The 22478-nt window shown below is 39.5% G+C and overlaps 1 protein-coding gene across 2 annotated transcripts in view; it reads right to left on the reverse strand.

Annotated features, from left to right (window-relative positions):
- Window positions 1–2846: 2846 nt before the first annotated feature.
- The window catches only part of FXR1 (FMR1 autosomal homolog 1), a gene marked incomplete at both ends in the record, with an annotated part of 29051 nt that continues 9419 nt past the window's right edge, over window positions 2847–22478 (reverse strand). The window contains 15 exons of one of the 2 annotated variants that reach the window (XM_079539554.1): window positions 2847–3017; window positions 3753–3844; window positions 6259–6339; window positions 7093–7293; window positions 7940–8143; window positions 9474–9681; window positions 10308–10394; window positions 11260–11369; window positions 12082–12160; window positions 15025–15195; window positions 15284–15400; window positions 16394–16487; window positions 17198–17346; window positions 18429–18500; window positions 19522–19615. In XM_079539554.1, coding sequence (XP_079395680.1) covers window positions 2847–3017; window positions 3753–3844; window positions 6259–6339; window positions 7093–7293; window positions 7940–8143; window positions 9474–9681; window positions 10308–10394; window positions 11260–11369; window positions 12082–12160; window positions 15025–15195; window positions 15284–15400; window positions 16394–16487; window positions 17198–17346; window positions 18429–18500; window positions 19522–19615 — 1930 coding nt within the window. The remainder of the gene's footprint in view (window positions 3018–3752; window positions 3845–6258; window positions 6340–7092; window positions 7294–7939; window positions 8144–9473; window positions 9682–10307; window positions 10395–11259; window positions 11370–12081; window positions 12161–15024; window positions 15196–15283; window positions 15401–16393; window positions 16488–17197; window positions 17347–18428; window positions 18501–19521; window positions 19616–22478) is intronic. The other variant, XM_079539555.1, reaches the window with a different exon arrangement.

Here is a 22478-nt window from a genome sequence, read left to right on the forward strand (position 1 = left end):
AATACACTGGAGCATTGGACAATCATCTGCTTGAAGTTCAAGGGAAAATGCCACGTGCCACATGTGGGACAGAGCAATGCTGGACTCAGGTACATGGTGGGGGACAGGTGGCTGAAGGGCAGCTCAGCATGAGGGACCCAGTTGTGCCAAGGGCCGGTGTGCTCAGCAGCAGTGTGTCCTGGCAGCCAAATTAACCAAGCACAGCCTGCCAGTCTCTTCCACTTTAGTGTTGATGTGGCCTTACCTGGAACATAGTTTACAGCTCTGGGCTCCACAACATTAAGAAAAATGCTAGGGTCCTTGGAAGTGTCCAGAGGGCAGCAAAGCTGGTAGAACTGGAGGGATGTCGAGGGAGAAGGGGCTGTGACCACCTGGATTTATCTGGTCTGGAGAAAAGAAGGCCAAGACATGACCTTGCTACTCTATGCAGCTCCCTGAGAAAAAACAGAACAAAGGGCTGTTTTTCTACCCTGAAACCAATACCATGATGTACAGGAACAGCACAAAGCTGTACCAGGCCCAGGGGGAACCTCAGGTGAGACATTAAGACAAGTTTCTTTTACCATGAGGGTGGTCAGACACTGGGACAGGCTTCCCAGCGAGGTGCTTGATGAACACTGCCAGGGTGAGGCAAGAAGCACCTGACAACATCCTGAAAACATGCTTTAACTTTTGGTTGGCCTCAGAGTGGTCAGGCAGATGACGAGCTTTGTAGGTGCCTTCCTGACTGGAGTACTTTACTTGCATAAACCATTTAAGATACCTGAGCAAAACACCAGCAGCTGTCCTCCGTGTCTCAACTGGGACCACAGTCTTCTCATGCTCCAAGAATCTTTCCAGCCTTTCTGCAACTATGGTAAAACTGTACAACATACATCATGGTTAACAGTGTCTGCTCGTAGATACAGTGGATTTTAGAGCTTTAATTTTTTCACCATTCACTCTGCCACCATTTTAGTAAGCACTATGAGTAGTGTCACATACTCTGTGAAGTTCAGTAGCTGTACTGCTGAGGTCTAATTCTACGGCCATTCAGAAATATCAGAACAATACAGGAAGCTTATGTGCTTTAGAATAGAGTACCAAAATCAGTAACACAAGCATTAAATAGAAAGTGTTTTGAACCTACAGAAGGCAGGGATACTCTGCTTTTCTACAAAACTTAAAGCAGGCTTAAAAAAAAAAACAACAAACAACACACGCCTACAAGAAGGACATGCAGCAGCTTCACAAAATGCATCTTTCAAGGCCTACACCAAATAAAAGCTACTGAAGTTCTTTACTGTCATGTAACCTTGACTGTTGTTAAACATCTTTCTCCACACACACCCCCTCCCACCCGCTTATAGCTACCATCATCCTTTCTGCCACTTTCATGTTTGCTTCAGTTATAACAATTTAACAGTTTGTTCTCCAGGAGACTTTAGCCTTAACAGTCATATTACATTGCACATGCCCTTCAATGAAATGAATACCCGAAAAAAAAAAACTTGCTGGTACAACTCTTCCCTAGCTGTGTGAAGTACAGCACCCGGATGCACACACCTGAAGGCACACACCGTGCAGTACTTTTGTCATTTCTCACTTTTTGCCAAATCAGGTAAGATCATTTTTCTTCTAACGCAGTAAAGCTTTCATCACTGTGATAACTGCTCTGGTTTCTTACAACTCCTTACTTCCCAGCTCTCTTCACATCTTTCTGCTTCACGTGCAAGAAAGACTTGTTAGTATATTACTAGTCTGGCTTCACAGGAGCTACACCTACTTCAGTTCCTATATATGTTAGTCAGGTTATGCAATTCTTTAATATCGGTCTGTTTTTAGATACATTAACTGATGTTTTACATTATCACCTTAATGCAAGGTTAGGTTAAAGTTAGAAAACTTACAGAAGAGTTAAGAGGTTCAAGCTGCCTGGCAGGTAAGTTGCAGTGGTTAACAGCTTGAAAACCTTAAGTCGATAGCAATTTGAATTTCTGATAGAAACAGTCAACAGATGGAAGATCAAAGTTTATTTTCTTTTACTACCAGCATACAAAAAAAACATATTGCACATCAAACAACCAAAACAAAAATAAAAATACTCTACTAAGGACTAACATATGTAGTTTATACAGAATAAACTTTCTGGAAATTGATCTTTTCAGTAGTTCAGGTTATGTCTTAATGGACATGACTAATTCAGCTTAGTGTTAACTAAAGCTATGTTTGATTTTTAAATACTGTACAGTTTAATAAATAAACCAAACAAAGCCTCAATGTAGAACAGTCACTGCCAATGTCACCCAGTATCCCTGCAGATTATGAGAATTTTAACAAATGTATTCCAGTGGTCTGCAGATTTTTCCTCTACATACAGCATTTAAAAAACATGTATTAAAACAGACCAGTTTCCAGACTAAACTAATGGAGAAATTACATTTCAGTGCAAAATATTTTAGACTGCATTTCTTTCTAGTATTCCTCAGGTGAAGAAGTGGTTGCATATTATTAAAAATGTAACAAAAGCAGCTAATGCTTTCATAAAGAGTATTATGTTAGGGATCCCCCTCACATCTTTGCCGTATTTTGAAAACAAAATAACATTTCCTATAGCCAGCAATTTTGTTTATTTAAATGTTACATATACTATCTCAAGGCACATCTGATGATATATTTATAACACAGTAGGTGTCAAAGTATGTTTAACATATGATTTCTTCAGGATCCCTCCCCTTTCTGTATTCCAAAATGGAGGAACTGAAAGTGCGGTGTCAAGACTGGCGATCCATATTCTATCTTTGGCAAGCTTATACAAGCACTATTTTAAATGTAATGTAGAAGAACTGTAAACTAGGAACTTCAGTTTATGAAACACCATTCAGCACTGCTTCTTCCTGATTATTTCCCTCCTCCTGAACAGTAACTTTCTTTTCGTCAGGGCTGTGCTGTAATTTAGAAGGCTCATCCACAGCAGGCGTAGCAGGACCATTCACTGCCTTTTCAGAAGGGCTATTTTCATCAATCGTGTCTTTTGTCTTAAAAACAAACACAAAAAAACACAACATTAGAAGAATCAGTAAAACCGTTCACGGCATCCTAGTTTTTACCTCCTCACTTCTAGAATGCTTCTGTACTGGAAGTATGAGAGAACCATGCCAGTTTTTCCAAGACAAAAAAGTAGTTAACAGATGAGTTTATACCCTTTTCAAAGTCCATAATAAGATAGGACTGCCTATCACAAATTAATGGACCTCACTTCATTCAATTCAACAATAACTAGTAGCAGTGAATTCAATGTCATCTTAGGAGTAAAATATTTTGGTTTTGAACATTATTTTAATGACATATTTATGCCACTTTGTTCCATTCAGAACATTTCAAATCCACAATTCCTGTACTGCCAGCTCTTTCTGCAATAGTTCACACAGGTCACTAAACATCCTACCACCCCTCCTCTATTATACAATGCTGTAAGGATCAGTTCTCAAGACTCATCCAGCGAGATGAGTGCTAATTTTCACATTTTATCATGTAATGCTACAGTAATAAATACAACACGCGCAGTCCTTTAAGCATTACAGTGATCATTGAATTCTGCGCTGATAATTCTACCAGCTGGCGCTCAGTTTTGTTTACTTGAACCAGTGTTACTTCTAGTGATTTGTTCTTGAACTCAGAGCACTCAAATAAAATTTATCTAAATCAGGCATTCCTTTACTGTTTTCCTGCAAGGGAAGAGAAAAGGAAATGTATGTTCAAAATCCTCTTACCGCTTCTTTCTTGCTTTTGGCTAATGTCTCCTTCGGAGGGTTTCTCTGTCTACTCTGAGATTCAGCTCGTGATATATAATCAGCTACTGTTACTGTTCAAGGAAAAAAAAATTAGTGATGCTCATATTAGATATTTAACTTAGCATTAAAACTTCATACCCTTATTCTGCACAGTCACACTACCACTGGGAGCTACCTCACAAAAGGCCTTCACTCTTACAGGTTTTATCAACTACGCAGCAAGGATCAGTTATGTTAATAAGTAAAATTTTCACCAAAATCTGTGGTAGCCAGTGATGATCTGAAGGCAGGATCTTGAAATCCATCAACAAAATAATGTTTCTGTCCTGAGTGTAAATTCTATCTGAAAGGAAGGGATTTCTACACCTGGCTTCAGAACATCAAGACTGCAGGCTCTTTATATCCATACACTTTTTTTATTGGGATTTTAACTATCTTAAGTAGTGATGAACTGCACACTAATAAAATGAACGCAGGTTAAAATATAAAATGAATTGGGGGAGGAGGTTCAGAGTATGTTATCACTTACGACAGAGCAGCATTAAAATTGTTGTTACTTCCATGAAGCAACTGACAAGAGAACTCACCCTCCTGGTACTCAAAAGGCAATCCACCTCCGGCTTGTGGGCAGGTGGGCAACTGCTGTGCGTACAGGCACTCGAGGTGGCTCTGTATGAGTGAGCCTGTACTCAAAAGCAGGACAGCCATGCTTGCACTGCTATGGCTACACTTACTGGATGCTGGCCAGGGGTTCTCTGACCTCCTTTCTTCTTACCACCTCAGCACATGTTCTTGTAGCTTGGTTTTGTCTTATCCTGCCCTCTCGTAACCACAACAATTGAGAGTCAATTCTATTTTTGGAATACACAGTACTACAAATTTAAATATACATTCATATCTTTGATGAGCTAAAGCATATTAGAGTCGGCAAGCATTATCTACTAACATTACAGTCAACTGTATTTAGTATGCCATGCATTCAGGTGAACTATTTTCCTGGGTTTATCAATAACTGTAAGAATCCCGTATCAGCAGAGCAAGCATAACAAGTTCTCTGGTACATTAACTAGGCTCTTAACTGGGTCCCTGTGTTATTGCTGAGACCAAGGGAGTTTCTGCACAAGAAGACTTCTCTAAGAGATGTTCTGTAACCGACTAATATGAAGAATATAAATTCTTAATCTCATATCTAAGTAGGAACCCAGGAACTACAGCAAAAAAAAAAAAAAAAACAAAAAAAAACACACAACAAAAAAAACAACCAAACCAACAAAACTACTAAATGACTGAAACATGCTCCTCATATTTAGGAGGAAAGAGTTCCTTCTCTCCATTTCATTCTCTATAGATGTAGTAAATATAAGTGAAGATTAAATTTGAGCATTTGTCACAAAGCATGTAACTACCAATGCTCTTATTGTCAGTTTCAAAAATATTTATTATTGAAATTGGAAGTGGTATTTTTAACAAAGAAATCAACAGGAAAAAAAACAAGAACTTTATGGGGATTTGGTTCTGTTCCTAGAATGCTTGCATTTAAAGAGAAATACTTCATATTTTGTAGAGATGCCAGTCATCCCTTCCACCCTTTTATAAACTTTGTTCCCGAACTACAGAATGCTGAGAAGTGTAACAGGGTACTTTTTATTCTCCTTAAGTTTTAATTATTGTAAAGCAACAGCCTTTTTTTTTTCCTTCTAAATCCAATATCGTATGAGCACCACAGATAGACAGAAAACAGATGTGGGTGATGTTGTAATGTTTTGAGCCTGTCAATCTAGAAGACCTTCTGCTACTACCTTAAGGCACACACGTACAAGTGTTTTCTGAGCAGGGCGTTCTACTGAAATGAGCTAGTTCACCTTTCACATCTCAAGTGTTAGTACACACAAAAGTGCAACAAGCCACAACAACAAAAACTGAAAACATGCAATTTCATTTAAATTCCTCCTCCGTCCCACCCTCAATTTGTGGATGATTTACAACGCTCACAAAAGCTGAAGACTGACAGCAGAAGTTTGGATCAAGCTCTGGACTGGCAGTTACCATGCAGGTTCCCTCGCAGAGCTCTGCCAGGGCACCCACAGCCTGCCATTCCACCTCTGCTCCTCAGCCAGTGCTGAAAAGGTTGTGTCACATTCAATGCAAGTGTGCAGACGCAAGTGAGTGCAGATCATGAACTTTCATTTATGTCTTGATCCTGGACTACTGAAGTCAACAGAAGACTGCCTATTGACTTCAATGAGAACTGGATCAGAAGCTTTAATTGTATTTCCAAGCAAAAAGTTAGACATTATAAATTAGTTCCATTAGACAGATTAAGAACTTTTAAAAGTTCTCCTAGTATAAGAAACATCTTTCATCTTTATCTAGTAGTCTTATTAGTTATTAACCTTTGTATATTAAGCAGCTATATGTAAAACAGCAGACACAACATTCTCTCATGCTTTTGACCTGAGAATACCCACAGCTTCACTCGAATTACCTGGCTGTCTATCTTCTGCCTGACCCCTGAAGCGACGCCTGCGGCTACGATTGCGTCGCTGGGGTTTTTTGTCACTATCATCTGCAATTGCAAAGTTTACCATGAACTATTTCTGATGAAAAAATATTCTTCAGCAGTTTCAGCATGGAGCATTTTAAATTGCTTCTGTTAAAAAAGACAGGCTAAGAAACAGGCTAAGTAAGACAGGCTGAAAGAACAACATATTTATATTGAAAGCATACACAATGAAGTAAAAGCTAGATTTTACTGTTTTGCTTCTGGCTCATGAAAACATTTAGGCATTTGCTTAATGACCTCAGGTTTCATTTATTAAATAACCATATGTCAGATTTTAGCCACAACCACAAAATAAGGTTTTTTTTCTACACTATTAAACAACAAATTATATTCTCATCCCAATAAGTATCAAAGAGAATTTACTTAAGCAGAAACTGGGTAGAGATGAATTAACAGCCGCTTAAGCAGCTTTCCTACCCTGACACTGAGGTAACGGAGGACAGACAGAACGCTGATCTATAACAGCACCGTGTTTCTATGAAAACAGCAGTACAAACAGGAAACAAAGTTAGTCTTTGGTATCTCCATCAGGTTTTACAAAAGAGGCATATGAAAGAGCATATGAATGTACTAATGGAGCTCAGTAAACAAGAGATTGCATGGCAGAGCCATGGAGGTAGAAGTCTTCCTTTAATCAGACAGCAACCTTTAACAGAACAATGACTCATCACTAATAGAAATGAACGCTACACTTACATGGGTAACACTGTTTTCTTACAAACTTGTTCTGGCTCTATCAACTAGCCGTTTACATACCTAAACCATTCTCATTAACAGAAGCTGTATCAGACTCTGTCATTCCATCCATTAGAACAGCATCTTCATCAGTCCTTCGCCTGCGTGACCTCCTGCGACGGTTGCTACTGTGGTGAGATTCACTGGCATCAGTATCCACAGTCTGGTCCGACTCTGTATTATCAAGTAAGCTGTAAGGGTTGCTGTCCGGATCTTTAAGCACTGAACAAACAAGAAGTTTTTATTTAAGATACTGAGTTAGACACATTTCATCTTCCCGACTGGTTTTTAATCTGTGGTTCCAAACATTAAGCAATCTTTACGACCAGGTATAAACGCTACAGTCCTGTGCATACTGGCTCCTCTCTGATGCTCTAATCCAACCATATATCCTCTGGGACATCACAGTGTGGTACTTACGTTCAAGGGAACATTTTAAAACCATTTTACTTAAAGGTGTTCACGTGTAAAATGTACCTTTCAATTAATTAGCTTGATGGTAATGCTGACGATACTGAAGTGTTGCGAATTACTGTTTTATCAGAATTTGACTGTGCTAAATTTTATTCTTTCATTTCTTTTCTCCTGTATCTAAAAGAAAAGCTTAACTCAAAAGGCAACCACTGGTGGCATGGCAAAGATCTGTAACATTTAGTGACATCATTAACAGCTGCCTATAGCAGAGGAAGGAAACGAGTATCAGTACGAGCAGAAATCTAATGACAGTGCATGATAAAAATATCACAGAGCTTCACTGAAATACCAGTGTACTAAGATTACAGAGTAAAAAGGGAATGTTCAGAAGTACTGAAAGGCTAGAGAGAAAATGGCAAGGAGCAAAAAACAAAACACGTCTGAGATGCAGTACCAGAGCTAATGGATGACTTGCCACCACGAGGTCCGCCACGTCCACGGCCTCCAGACACACTGCGTCCTCGTCCTCCAGGACGTCGTCTATTGTCACGCTGATGTCTGCTTTCTCTGTCATCTTCTCCTGCCAGGGACCAGTCACTAAGTTCATCTTTTCTCTCAGATTCTGTTTCAGAGGGATTAGAGAGCTCAGAGTTTGTACCTTGTACAAGAAGGAAAAGAAAATGGGAAGTGAATATGAAACTTGGGATCGTATTCTGGTTTCAGATTCTCAACCAGCAGGCCTAGCTGTGAATATTTTATAGATATATATAAAAATACACAAATTCAAAATAAACTCTATATAAAAAGATGCAAGTTTATAAATAAATAAAAACACTTAAATGTGCACATATACACATACATACAGCTAAACTACCTAAGTATTATGCTTCTTAAGTTTGCTTGCAGTAAGATGAGAAATAAGGGCTCAAAAATTACTCAAATGGCAATTTATGTACATGGATAAATCAAGGACTGAATGCTATTTCCTGTGCATACACTGCAGGCATTTGATGCAGTTTCTAGGCAACTTCTCTGAAATTCCCAAGGACAACTTCACCACCTTACAGCTAATGGCTGTTGCTAAGCAACCCCTTCTGGCTGCAGTAATGCTGCTTCAATTTAGCTGTTTATATTAAATACTGCTTATAACTTCCCTTTGTTTCTGAGCTAACCAAACCTGCACAGTTTTTTACTGCTAAGAAATTAAACACCTACCATTTATTTTAAGCATCCAGGAACTCTCCCTACTAACAATTTTGGAATAAAGATATCCATACTCCTATGGCTCTATCATACAATTCTTGCTGTTTTACAGCAAAAAAAAACAAAACAAAACAACACCAACCAACAACAACAAAACACACATTGCCAAACGGAAGTCTGAACGCTGTGTGCATATAAACAACCTGAACCTCAACTACATTTATTCAAACAATCCACCAGGGAAGAGTAAATAACTAAGCATTACCATTTCAGAACTAACCTGTCTAACATGCCACGACCGGCCGCGATGATCTGTGTCTGACCGTGCAACGCAAAGAACTGGTTTGATTTTGTAACAGGACTGAGTTGCACACAGATCAAGAGTAATTTATAATGTATTCACTGAGTAATTTTTTCCCCTTCTGTTCACTGCACACCATATTTTTGTGAAATATGCCCATGTTCAGGTTCTTCAAATGACCATGACCACAGATAAGTTGTGGGTTTTTTTTGTTTTGGGTCACAGCTACTACCTTTGGAGGGCAAGATCTTACCCAACTTCACTCTACTCATCTCTTCCAGTTTAACACTTAAATTCAGCAAAAATGCAACTCCAAGCAGGTTTTCTGAGCTATGCAAAAAATAAAACAGCAACTCTGAATTTTCAACTCTACTTTTACTCAACTATTCAACACACAAAGAAACCTAAAAAGAAGTGATGAATTCAAAAGCACACTGAGGATTCACTCAATAGCTGCTCTGAAGATAATACCAAACTAGCTTACCGTAACCAGATGTGTAACTGGGGCCTCTGCGGCCTCTCCCTCTTCCGCTGTACGATCTGGAACCTTGCACTGAGGAGAGGGTGCTCTCATCAGTTGTGTAACCCTTTTCTTTTTCAGGAACTCTAGCAGAGGAAGGTCTGAAACCCATACCAATCTGACGCAGTTGTTCATCGATTTGGAGCCTTTCCAGTCTTAGTTGTTCTACCTCCTACACAAATGGAAACAAAACATTTCAGAGGAAGAAATGTTACTTCTCCCCATAAAATACCATTGTCCCTTCATCTACATTCTAAATCACTACATTTAAAGACTGTTTGTAAGACAAATATTACCCTTCTTAACTATGCTTCACCTCACTTTTTCGAGTCAACTTTCAAAAGCAAACCAATATAACCCGATTCAAACTAAGGAATTATTTTGGTAACAATCACACCACGACTCCACACAAACAAAACTATTTAAAGTGGTTGAGTGTTTCTGTGCTACTCAGTTACAAACTCCATCCTAGACCAACACAGCAGTAATGTCAGAACAACAGAACACTGATGTGGAGGAAGCCATCACATACTACTTCTCCTGTGCCACTTAAGGCAGTGCTCTCTGCAGTCCGGTTCTTTCAGCACGGGCAGTAAGCAGCAGCCACAATCATGCTTTAAAAGGCCTAAGTAACACACGTAAGGGGAGGCTTCAGGGCACCAAACCTCAAATCCCAGTCAACAGAAAAACAGCTGACCAGATGCAAACCCTTCTAAAGCTGTTACTCAGATATTTTGTTACTCCAACAGAAGTTTCCTCTACAACCTTTTTTTCCCCCCCCTTCTGAAGTACACTTACCTTCAGATACGCAATGTGGTATTCTAGAAGAACCTGGACATTTCCAATGCTTTCTTTAGTACCCACAAATACAAATGGTACCATTCCCTACAGAAACAAAGCACAAAATCTTGCTTTCAAAACGAATATTATCATCAAAATACTTTATGCTTAATTTATAAAAGCAATCTGAACGGTAACCGAATCTCACGCAGCAAAGACACACGAGAAGCAGCTCACAGATTGGGATAAGGGCTTATCCAGTAAGACTTCAGACTGCCCATAGTGTCCCCAACATCCCATTCTACCAGCTGAAGTAATCGACATACAGTTTCTACGTACCACTGGTTGCCCCTGCAACACAACTGCTACACGTTTCTATCACAGCAGCTGTGTGTAGAGGCATCCACAGATTCCTGACAAAGGCCCAGTGGTTAATTACACCAACTTGACAAGATGAAGCATCTTTAGACTCTTTTATGCCATGTTCTCATATATTTAAAATATATCAACCCCAAATTAGCGTTTCCAGTGTTGACAGCTACACAACTACGCTGTACATAGGAGATGAGTTTTTGCTCCTGAAGCAAGTATTTTTCTCGAGCTGTTTCATACAAGATTTATTGCACAATGCCATTTTGAAAAAGACCTAAAAATCAATTTCTACTGCCATAAAAAGCTGTAAGATGGGCTTTGATAAACAATCCATACACACAGCCCTAGCACAGAGGCCATGGTTTCTTAAAATGAACATCACCACTACAGGTCGGCCATGAAAAACAAGGATGCATAGGCCATGAAGCCTATAGATATAAACTGAATAATGACAGTGAGATGGAACAATAATCCCACTCTCATGCAGAAAGGCAGCACCTCGCTCCAGAAATTTTCACTCTCTGCACATCTTCTGGTGTTTTCTTTGTTGCAGGATTCAAAATAAAAACGCAATTGTAAGAAGAAATAAAGTACTCACATCTTCACGAGGCAGTTTATTTTCATTATCTCCTTCAATCCTCACCCTGACGACTCCAGACTTGTCTACAATCTCCTGAATCACTTTTCCATTTTTTCCAATAACTTTTCCTTCAGAGCAAGAAGAGTTATTTTAGACCAAAGTCCAAAACATTTTGAACAGGTTTTTACGTACGAAGAAGTGCATCACTTCCCTCCCCTCTGCCTTCTACTTCTTCCCCCCCAGGATTTTTTCCATATCATACACATAAATGAAAACCATGCCCAAATAGGACAAAACTTCAGAAATTATATTCAAACAGCATGCACACACACAACAGCAAGCACTGACCAAAATCAGCACCACATACAAGTTTTAAACAGAACCAGAGTAGCAGTGAAACAGCAGAACTCTTGAAAATGTGTATTACAACTTATTTATCCAAATTATTTCATCATACTCTCCCTTCTAGTGAGCGATGACCTCAGAATTGTCCTGAGTCATTTCTGCAACTCAGATACGGCATTTCCAGACTACATTTTGGAATTTACTACCAGAATATCTATGCAGTTAATTTATCAAATAATTTGTTTGCACTGCTAGAACCTGAGCTTCAAACATTGCCATTAAAGCAGACTGTACAAGCCTGAAAGAGCTATGCTTAAAACATTTCAAGAGTTAAAATAACATGCAGATTCTGGATAATTCCCTGATGTACAAAATTTTCAAAGATGAATCACTTTCTATATAAATGGAAAGCCCAACAGGGTACTTGCATGTAGAGCTTTATGCACAGCCACGCTGAGTGCACTTCCTTTCTACAGGTTATGAAGCACTACGTACCAACAAGATTCCTGGGAACCTGAATAAAGTCCTCCACAAATTCCAAGAAACTTCTGGCTTTTTTTACTGCATCAGCAGTCTGAAAATAAAAAAAAAGTAAAAAATAAATAGTAACAATAACAATAATAATAATGCAGTACGTTAAAAACAAAACCCTGTAGCAACATCCATGTGTCTCCAGAAGAGTAAACATTTTAAAAAACAAAATGAACGTGGTTCTGGCCTCAGTCACAAAGCTTTTTAAGACATTACTCCATCATTGAATCGTGGAAGGAATTTCTACCATTATTCCCTTAAAATTTCAGTATGAAATAATGGAAATTAAGTGACAATAAATTTCTAGAGGTCCTACCATTACTGCAAGAAGAAATAAACACAAAGTTACCAACAGTGAAAGCACAGCCAGCATCTAGTCAGCAATGACAACATTTGAGACACTGATGTTTCGACCTTTCACCTGCTATCCCTTCTGCAACCCAGCAGGCAGATGCCACCAGCCCCCGAAACTTTACATTAAATTTAACCAAGTCCTAGAGGGACGTAACATCCACAAACCTACAATTCTGGCACAGTTAAAAATGCTAAAGGAAAGAACCATGGGCAATATGGATTTCAAGATGAAAGCAATGAAGCATGCAAGAAGAGATAAACAGGAAGTAGCTGCAGGAAGCAGGGCTATTTGCATGCTCACAGTAACAGATACAACGACCAACATCAACACGCAGTTGCAATTTCATGTTCAGTGAGCTCTACAAGGAGGACACGACTGACAGCTCTGCGCCCTGCCTCAGAGGCACGATTATCACTTCTTCCCCAAATAGAGAAGAAGGGTCAGTGACTGCTGTCACACCAACAGCCACAATGAGGAAAAAAGCTGCAAGGACACCCAGAGCATATCTATGCTTCAATGCAAGCACTTGGAACTTTTAATGCAAGTCCAACCTGTGTGACTCATTCACACCCCAACATGAGACAGCACAGAACACTGACTCGGACACGTCCTTGCAGCCACTAATTCAGAACAGGAAAACAGCCACCATATACACACCTCCCACAATTCCAGTTAGCACAAACTATCTTTTCACTTCCAGGTAGGGAACATACGCCCGCTCCTGCTTGCTTACTCCATACAGTCCCCCATACAATCAAGACACATCCAGGTCACTTGTAAAGTATTTAACAGAAAGATTAAAAGCAGGATGTTCTCCTAAATGCAGTGTTATTCCTACTATTTCTGAAGCATCAAGGTTCCACACGAAAGTGTGAAATAAGGATTGCATGGCTGCAGATTTCAAGGCAAATGTTCTTTAACACAGCTGCTAATACAGATACAGCAGATAGACTCTCACATCTATTATAAATGGTGGAGCCACCTCAGGAGCTTCATAATCAATTCACAATCAATCAAGAGCAGGGTTGAGAACCCTCTCCAGAGTCACGGTAGCTCTTTTAGACCTTTCTGAACAGGAAAAACTACCTCTGTTGATCATTTGAGAAGCCCAGTCCCACGCAGATAAATGCTTCCCTAAGTCACAGCAAGGAACCATGTTTTTTCTGTTGTGATGAATTTGCTTTTTTTTTCCTTCTCCCAAAAATATAAAATAAGAAGCATGTTACCCCTAGTTTAAATGGAACAGAGTTAATGAAGTGGTCCTAAAGAACAGCCTGCTCTCTAAATGGAAAACAACAACCAAATCTCCCGGAAAAATCTTGCTATCCTTCCATCCAAAGGCATGGTTAATGTAATACCTAAGTATCTTAAAATAGGTACAAGAGGGAAGAACCTCAAGAATTGCACATGCAATTGCATTTCACCAGTAAGGAAGCTCTAACAGAAAGCTCTCTGTTTCAGATCTGGCTCTCTCCCTCTGAGGAACCAAATTATTTCAGAAGATAACCCTACTCACTACCAAAGCTCTTAAGTTCACAGTGCTGTGGTTTCTGAGTACCACAAGCAAGACACTCAGTCAGAAGGCGGAGGGCCTCGGAATCAAAGTGGTTTTGATTACACAGGGAAAAATCATAAACAATCCTATACAGCTTAATTTCCGATTTTGTAGCTTCCCAATATTCTTTAAAATGCACCTCCTGGTTCTTCCCTCAAAGACTCTGGCTCTGATAAACCTCACTGCAGAATATAATCATGGGAGATTCTCAGACTCTATGACGTCAAGGATAAGGGGTCACTACTCCCACACGTCTAAGTGCAAAACAGCCTGCCCATGCACCAGGCATTAGCGCCTGGCTGCTTGCCAGCACCAGCAGAAAAGAGACAAAAAGCAGACAAGTATGTACAGATGCAAGAGCCTTAGTAACATGGAGTCTTTGGGCTGCCAGGGAAGGACAAAGCTGGTGCTGAAAACAAGGCATCTGTGAGATTTAAAGCACATCAGGTAAGAGACATTCACAAATGGAATCTAACTCAGGACAAACCTGCAGACTTCATCTAATCCATCACTAACTGGCCAAAATAAAACCAGCATTAAATGGCCAAGTTACAAAGAGGCCGATAAACGCCTAAATGTATTTGGCTCAGCTAGAGGACAGACACCACACAGATTAAATAAACACACATGAACTAGCAGGCAGACGGCAGGGGGAGGGCACCAACAAGAGCAGCAGAGGAAGCCAAAAAAATAAAAATTCCATCAACTAAGATAGCAGTCAACAATACCTCGCTCGGGCTGACTGACGTACATGGTGCAGCTACCCTGCATCTGTGCAACAGCACCTGGACTGATTAGGACAGAACGTATCTAATGGAAACCAACAACGAAACAAAGTCTTGTATTTCACCTACATGCAGCACGAGCTGCCGCACTGCAATGTGCACACGGATATCCAAACGCATACTGAGCAATTTCCAGTTTAGCTCTGTGTAAAGCTCTCACCACTCTGAAAGCAGACAGTGAGCACCAGACTCACACAGGGGCTCTCCCTTACCTCGCCATAGATTCTGAAAGTACCGGTGTCCTCCTCAAGTTCAATTGCAGTAACTCCTGGAACCTTCCTGGCTTGCTGTATGTTACTGCCATGGGTTCCTATAGCAAGTCCCATTAAATCTTCTCTGACTACAAATTCCTCATGAAATGCTGCTGCAAGCTGCTTTGTGCACTGAAGGAAAAAAGAAAATAAGGCTCGTGTGCATGTCTTCAACATGAAGTACTGCTTCCAGCAACAAGAATTTCAAGCTATTGCTTACTTCTAAGTGTTTTGTAGCTTCTTCATTTCTTGACATAAGCATAAGTTTGGTGCGAATGCTGCGCAAATGCATGTCACTCAGTATGTTCACTCTCTTCACTGTTGCTTCACTGGCAGACTGCAGAAAAGAATAAGGACATTATGTTTCATTTTTTAGGGAAAGTCACATTTAAAGGATAAGTTAAGAACCTGCTTATTTAAATAAATTATAAACATGAACCGCATTTCCAGTACTTAGGTGGTCATTTTTCTTCCACAAAACAAACAATGAAAAATTCAGCACTATCTTTACCAAGCCAGCAATTTTCTGTTCTAACTCACGTTATGCTTAACACCAGAAGTCTTGCTATCACCTATGAAGTAGTTCCCTCCCTTTGATGTTCCAAACCGAACTAAATATTATTCTACCATGTTATACTCACTGACTCCCTAGTCTGATTCAAGTGGATGCAATTAAGTAAGCAGAAAAATGCAGAGAAACTGTTAGGAAAAGTCTATGTAGTAAAACAAAGCAATCTCAGAAGAATCGAAGTGAACAATTTCTTAATGGCTTCCTTTGGAAAAGAAATTTCACATTTGAAAAGGCCAACTAAGCTGTTTTTGCAAAAGCTCCTTTAGGCTACATAGTATCAAGTGTGGCCCCTCCCTATGATTCGGGCTCTGTGCTCCCTGATAACCCGCACTACCCACCTGCCAGTTCACACCCAGGCTTCTGCATGATGCGAGCTGATGCAGCTCTTCATGTGGAAACCCAGTTGTGGGTCAAAGCACAAAGTGTAATGCTGCACAAGTGCAACCTACTGCTCTCGAGCAGAGTAAGCTAGCCAGCTCTGAACAATCCACACCAGTCTCTGAAACAGCTCTCAGTCTGTTATGATTGTCATCCTATCTGAGAGCTGTTCCTAAATTTAGGCTATCTGCAGTGCAGTACTTACAATCCCCTCCAAAGGCCTGCCCCCATAGATCTAGACATCTGCAAGTATTAAACTGCTCACAGCTTCCAGAGATCGTGAAGTTAGACTGCAATCCACAGAAATGTAAGATGGCTACAGAACTACCACAAATGATGTAACCAAATTCATGCAACATTCACACAAAAATAGTTACTTACAAGTATTATTAGCTGAGCAGTTTCAGCATGATAGAAAATTCTACACGCTCCCACAGCTTTCTTGAAATCTTTGTGTGCATTTTCATTAGCGCATCTACAGAGATAAATGACTTATTTTAAGAAGTTGCATCAGAAAGAAAGGAAAATAATAGAATGACTCAGGTTGGAAGGGGCCTTGAAGATCATGCAGTTCCATTCCCTCAGCCATGGCAGTGATGCCACCCACTGGACCCAACCCAGGCTGCCTGTGGCCTCACCCAGCCTGGCCTTTAACACCTCCAGGGATGGGGCACCTCCACGGCTCTGGGAGGCTCCAATCAGTGCCTCACTGCCCTCTGAGTAAAGAATTTCCTCCCAACACCTAACCTAAATCTCCCATCTTTTAGTCTAAAAGCATTTCCCCTTGCCAATGTAATAACACAACCAGATCCCAGAATGTTTCACTACTTTATAGTGAAGAAAGTTCAGAAATTGGAAAATTCTCTCTTTCCATGCTTCCAGAGCTTATTTCTCCACGGGCTGTACCACCACAGCTAGGAGGCATCTCTAAGAACCAGAGACATGCTGTGAGTTCATCAGCTACATCAGCCTGCAGCAAGACCTGAAGATCCCACCTGATACCTGCTTTCTGTCCATAGCCCAAACCCTCAGCAGAGATCCCAGCCAGTAGATTCTAACTCAGCTACAGCAATCACAGCCACCCTTATAATTCCTAATGAGACCCTCAAAAATACCCCCCCCACACTCTCAAATTCTTCTCATTAAATGAATTGCCTTATTAGTAAAATATGCGTAACTACTCACGCATCTCTCAGATCTTCAGGAACATCCACTGTGCACTTGAAAAACGTGTTCTTTTTGACGGTTTTATTTTGATTCACAGGTCGGAGCCTCTCGTAAGTCACAATTTCGTTGTAGGTGGCATCACAAGCAGCATACTCAATGACATAAAACTAGGGAAGAATGTTTGTCCAAATGGTAACTTCAGTCAGCAACGACAAATACATACTAACCAATCAAACAAAAACACAAACACACAGGCCAAGATTCCCCCCAGAACATCTGATTCCATCAAAAAAAAAAAAAAAAAAAAAAAAAAAGACTCAAGTACCAGGAAAGAGTACATTGCTGATGTAACAACGTGCTTTTCCACACACTGCTTCCCTATTTGAAGTTTTAAATTTGGCACACCTTTACAAAGTAACTGATTTGACAATGGTATAGAAGTAGCAGCCTTCTGAGAATGAAAAAAATATCTTTTATTCCTGTTAAAAATAATTAAGAATTCAGCAGAACTTCACACCTGTCATTACTTAACTGAGACCACACAGATTAAGAATGTTGTTTTTCTATAATTTAGAAGTCAAAGTTTCTAACCAACCAATGTAGCAAAGTACCAGACAGCAAAAATCCTAATCTCTGTGGCATACAAGAACTCGAGTTAGCTCCAAATGAAAAACACTATCATTTCAATCAGCTGAAATGAAAAATATACTTGTCTGAATCTACAATTTGTCTGAATCTGAATTTGCTGGTACAATCATAAAAGCCAACAGTAAAACACAAGCTCTGCATGTGCAAAAACCAACAACTTTTTCTACTACACTCAAGTGACATGTATGTACAAACAGAACCACCAACACACACTTGTAGATAGAGAGTGCCTGATTACCAGAATTAGATTTGTAGTATAAACAGTAACCATAACCACAAATAAGGTGCACTACTTTATTACTTCTTAGAGCCAACTTCAACTCACTAAGTAGAATTTTTGGAAGCCATATGCTGCACGCATGCATACAGACCTCCATGCTCTTTGATTACTAATAATCAGAATGTGCTGCTCAGCTACAAGCAACTGCTCAGCCCAGTTGCTGTAACACAGCACGGGTCATTCCAAAGCAATCTCGGCTCAAAAATCTGTTCTGCCATATTTGTGTGCTGGTAGTTGGTTGATTCATCTCTTTGCATCACAAAGAACTTCCGTATTTACTGTATCTAACAAAGCAGCATGAAAGCAGCAGGAAGGATTTACCTCTCCTTTCATCATTCGAACTTTTGCCAGCCACCAGCCACAAGGCTCTTGATCATTTGCTCTAGAATAAACCTGAAAACGAGAGCAGATTAACAAATGAAACAACAATATTTAAAGCACACACAGACATAATTGAGTTGCCTACATTCACAATCAGGAAAGAGCATCTCAACTTCTCTAGCTCCCATTACAATGGAACAGTATACTGCTCAGAAATATTTTTTGCCTTTGTTATTATTGTTATGTGCTTCTTGCACAAGCTTCATTACTTCGCCCTGCAAGGATTACAGACAGATTTCCTTTCTATATTTCACTGACTATACAACAGAAATTGCTGGAGATAAAACCTTGAGAAAACACTTATTCAGTGGTAATTCCTCACTGAATTTAAAAACTGTCTTAACACCAAAGGTTCCTATACAGAAGGATCTCCAAAATTAAGGTTTCATTTTGCCTTTGGTTTGATAAACTTAGGACTACATCACATATGATTATGTATTTTGTATTGAACAAACACCACTAACAATACAAGATCAAATACAGAACCAATGATATCTGAAGCTTTCTGTTTTTCCTGGTCTTCTAACTATTTGTATGCAGACTAAACAAGAAATTTAAATTAATTGAAGAAATCTGAGGTAAAAAAATGCCTTAAATTAACCTCTGATAAAGCCAAAGTATTCCCTATATTTTAAATAAAAACAGAAAAACTGAGCACATCTCTGTTGAACTTTCACATAAAAATATTTCCAGCAGTTTTCATGAGCACCAAGAATTAGCAAGTTAGGTTTTTATCTTGTAAAATACAGAGCTTTGTTTCAAATTTTAGATGATAATCAAGTTCCATTGGTAATTTTCTGAGGAAAAAAAAGACCCTGTAATTTCAGGCAGTTTCTCCGGAAGCAAAATCTGCTGTATTTTGAAGTGCTAAGAGAAAATTAAAACGTTTTTTATTTACCAGCTTAATAAATCCATTCCTAGAGACACAGTCCTTTTCCATTCTTCACTAATCTACTTACAGCCACCCCCATCTCGAAGATACAACCAGTTATGTGACACAACAGCTCATTAGCAAACATCTGGATCAACTCACCTCCACTTCATCTCCTTCACCAATTTCTTTCTTGATATCAGGAGGTGGAGGTAATCTGACTTCATTAAAGGGTACTTGGCGCTCTGGCTGCCAACTGAAAGTTGAAGAGACATTACACATTAGTGCCAGGATTTTTCTCTTGTTAAGGTCTTCATTTTTAGATAACTCCGAGTTCACTCTCACTCATTTCACACAACAGTTCAGTTTCTTCATTCCTAGAAAGCAAACTTCATAAGCGAAGTATTGAAACAACCCTGTCAAAACAAAAGACACAGCTGGGAAGATATTCAGTAACAGAACACATCTTCAGTAAACTTCAGAAGAAAGTTCAATGGACTGCCTTCACTGAACCGATTTTATTAACCCTCCATGAGAAGGTCAGATGACATACTGAAATCTGTACTGCTCAATGAAAGCCTTGTTAACATGTGAATTCATCCTTGTGGTCACCTTGGGTTTGTCCATTTCTTCAGCATTTTAGCAATGACAATTTCATTGGCACACAGCGTTATAATTGCTTCCTATCAATTTTTAAGCAGGAAAATCCAACTGTGTTTCCTAATAAAACTTTGGAATTTTATCTACAACTATTTGAAACAATCTCCAGTAGGAGCCTACGGAACAGATTCATTTCAAAACACATCTCTACATCTGCTTACTAATACTGATTACTACTATGCATGTTAAATTAATAAGCTACCTTCTTGTACAAGAAAGGCTATTTGTTTTTCTGTAGCTGGTTCTGCAAGGCTTCTTAATATATAATACACATTTCAGGTGCATTATATGAAGACTTGTAGAGTAACTGACACCCTCTGTATTCTTTTATAATTCCCTTCTCTGTAAATCTCACAGGAAGCCATGAAGCTGTTTCTCATTCTTTTACTCAAAATGCCAACTGAAGATGGATTAAAATAAAGCCAGCACCACCACCAAAAATAACAACTAGAAAACCCTACAAGATCCAAGGGACTTGGACATGGTATCTGTCCAAGTATTCAACATCTATCATTCTGAACATCCTCAAGACCACATCAGGTACAGACAGACCAACACAACAGAAGGGGTCATGGAGTTTTGCCCTAGCCATGGCTACACGGTTCATTTTTCTTCCATCTACAGGGTAATTTTGAAAAACCACCACCAATAACACAAGGAACATTGTGGATAGCTTTTGCTGAAGCTGGAAAGTATTTTTGTCATGAAGTGTAGCTTAAATCTCATTTTACCTCTGAAAAACAGTAGAGGAGGTTGGAAAAAAAACCACTTGCGATTTAAACATGCTTATAACTGTAATGGTCACTAACCTCAGGATCTGTGTATTGTCTCTTTCTTTCCTCCCTTCCTCAAGTTATTAGTCTCACAGACACAAAGGCAAATAGGAAGAATTGAGAACAAAATGCATTCCCTTGATTACAAGCTATGTAAAAGTTCAATTTGGAAATAGTTGGAACACAGTGATCATAACTGAACAAGATACAAACTGCTGTCAACAACTGAGCTGCTTAAAGCTCTCTTGAGAGTTTCAACTGTGCACTGCAGGTTATGAATCCAGCTCACAGGAAGTTACAGACTGCCCACAGTGAGATGCAACAGTAGAAGAGACCTCGCCACTCCAAGAAAATCTTTGAATGCACGCAGTACTCTATCCTTGCTTCTATCTCTGGAGGATCTTCATCTACTGTAAGGAGACAGTACAGTAATGATTCACCCATTTCAGCCATAAGGTATTTTGGTATTTTTTTGAAAAAACAGGGAGAAATACGCACAGAAGGCTCAGTTCTGAGAATATGACTTGAAGTTCTGATGACATCAAGTCCAAAATGGGAGCATCTCACCAGCAAAATATCACCAACAGCTATTTAAGAAATTAGTTGTGTTTTGTTACAAGTTACCTACTAAGAGGATCAGGCATGTGATCCTACTGGTCCGAATGATTATCGCAAATATTTGGTAAAAGCTATAAAAAAAATTGAAGTATTTCTTACTATACAGAAGTCTTCTGATTATGGCTGCTTCAAATTCTAGTGGACCTACAAAGAATTGCATCTAGAACCTCACCTGTACACCACAACAAAGGCTCCCAGCTCCAGACAACTTTGTGTTCATTCTCTGCCTCTTTACTTCTCCAAAACGCCTCCTAATGGACTTGCTATCTGCCCACAGATTAATTATTGCTGTGGCCACAAAATCACCACTGGCAGTTGGTGCTAGTTCACCAACTTCGGGAACCTTGTAATAGCTATAGATTAGGACTGGTAAACAATAGCAAAAAACGTAAACTGAATGCCATTAACAGACTCACTTACTTTGCTAAGTGCTGCTCATTATCACAACAGAAGAATGCATTCCGGATGGTACCCTCCTGCCAATTTCAATTTGATTAAAGCCCTTATGAATTAAACTCAATAAAAAGCGTAATAATTTATCAGTCTTGCATCATGGCATAAATAGAGTAGTACACATACTTCCTGATAAGGTCTATTTTTGGTCAACAAAGCACTCAATATGTTGTAGCTTACCCTTTTCAGAACGAAGCTGCTGCTGCCACACATTCAGTAAAACAGGTTGATGATACAGATATAAACCAGCAGAAGTGTGTTTGCCAATAATTAAACAGCTGCTGTGAACCACCGGCACTTCCTTTAGCTCACTTGGCTTGTGGTGTGAAAGCATGTGCCTTCAAGGCTAAGAACATCTACTCTTACAGAAAAGTAACATGGATGTTGAATATGAAAATGAAGATCAACAAGAGGAGGATGAAGAAGCAGATCTGTGTGATTCTTTGGAGGATGGTGAGGACGGAGAAGGAGTGGGGTAACATGAAAACCAAAGAGACACGAAGAGCTCCCATAACCACCCAGGAAGTGCTAGCTACGGCTGCCACTTCTAACTGATTTTTATGGAAGGGCTAGAAAACAGGTTAGAAAGACAGACTGAATTTGCAGAGTAAAAAA

This window comes from Tetrao urogallus (assembly GCF_951394365.1).
Source record: "Tetrao urogallus genome assembly, chromosome: 9".
In the NCBI taxonomy this organism is placed as follows: Eukaryota; Metazoa; Chordata; class Aves; order Galliformes; family Phasianidae; genus Tetrao; species Tetrao urogallus.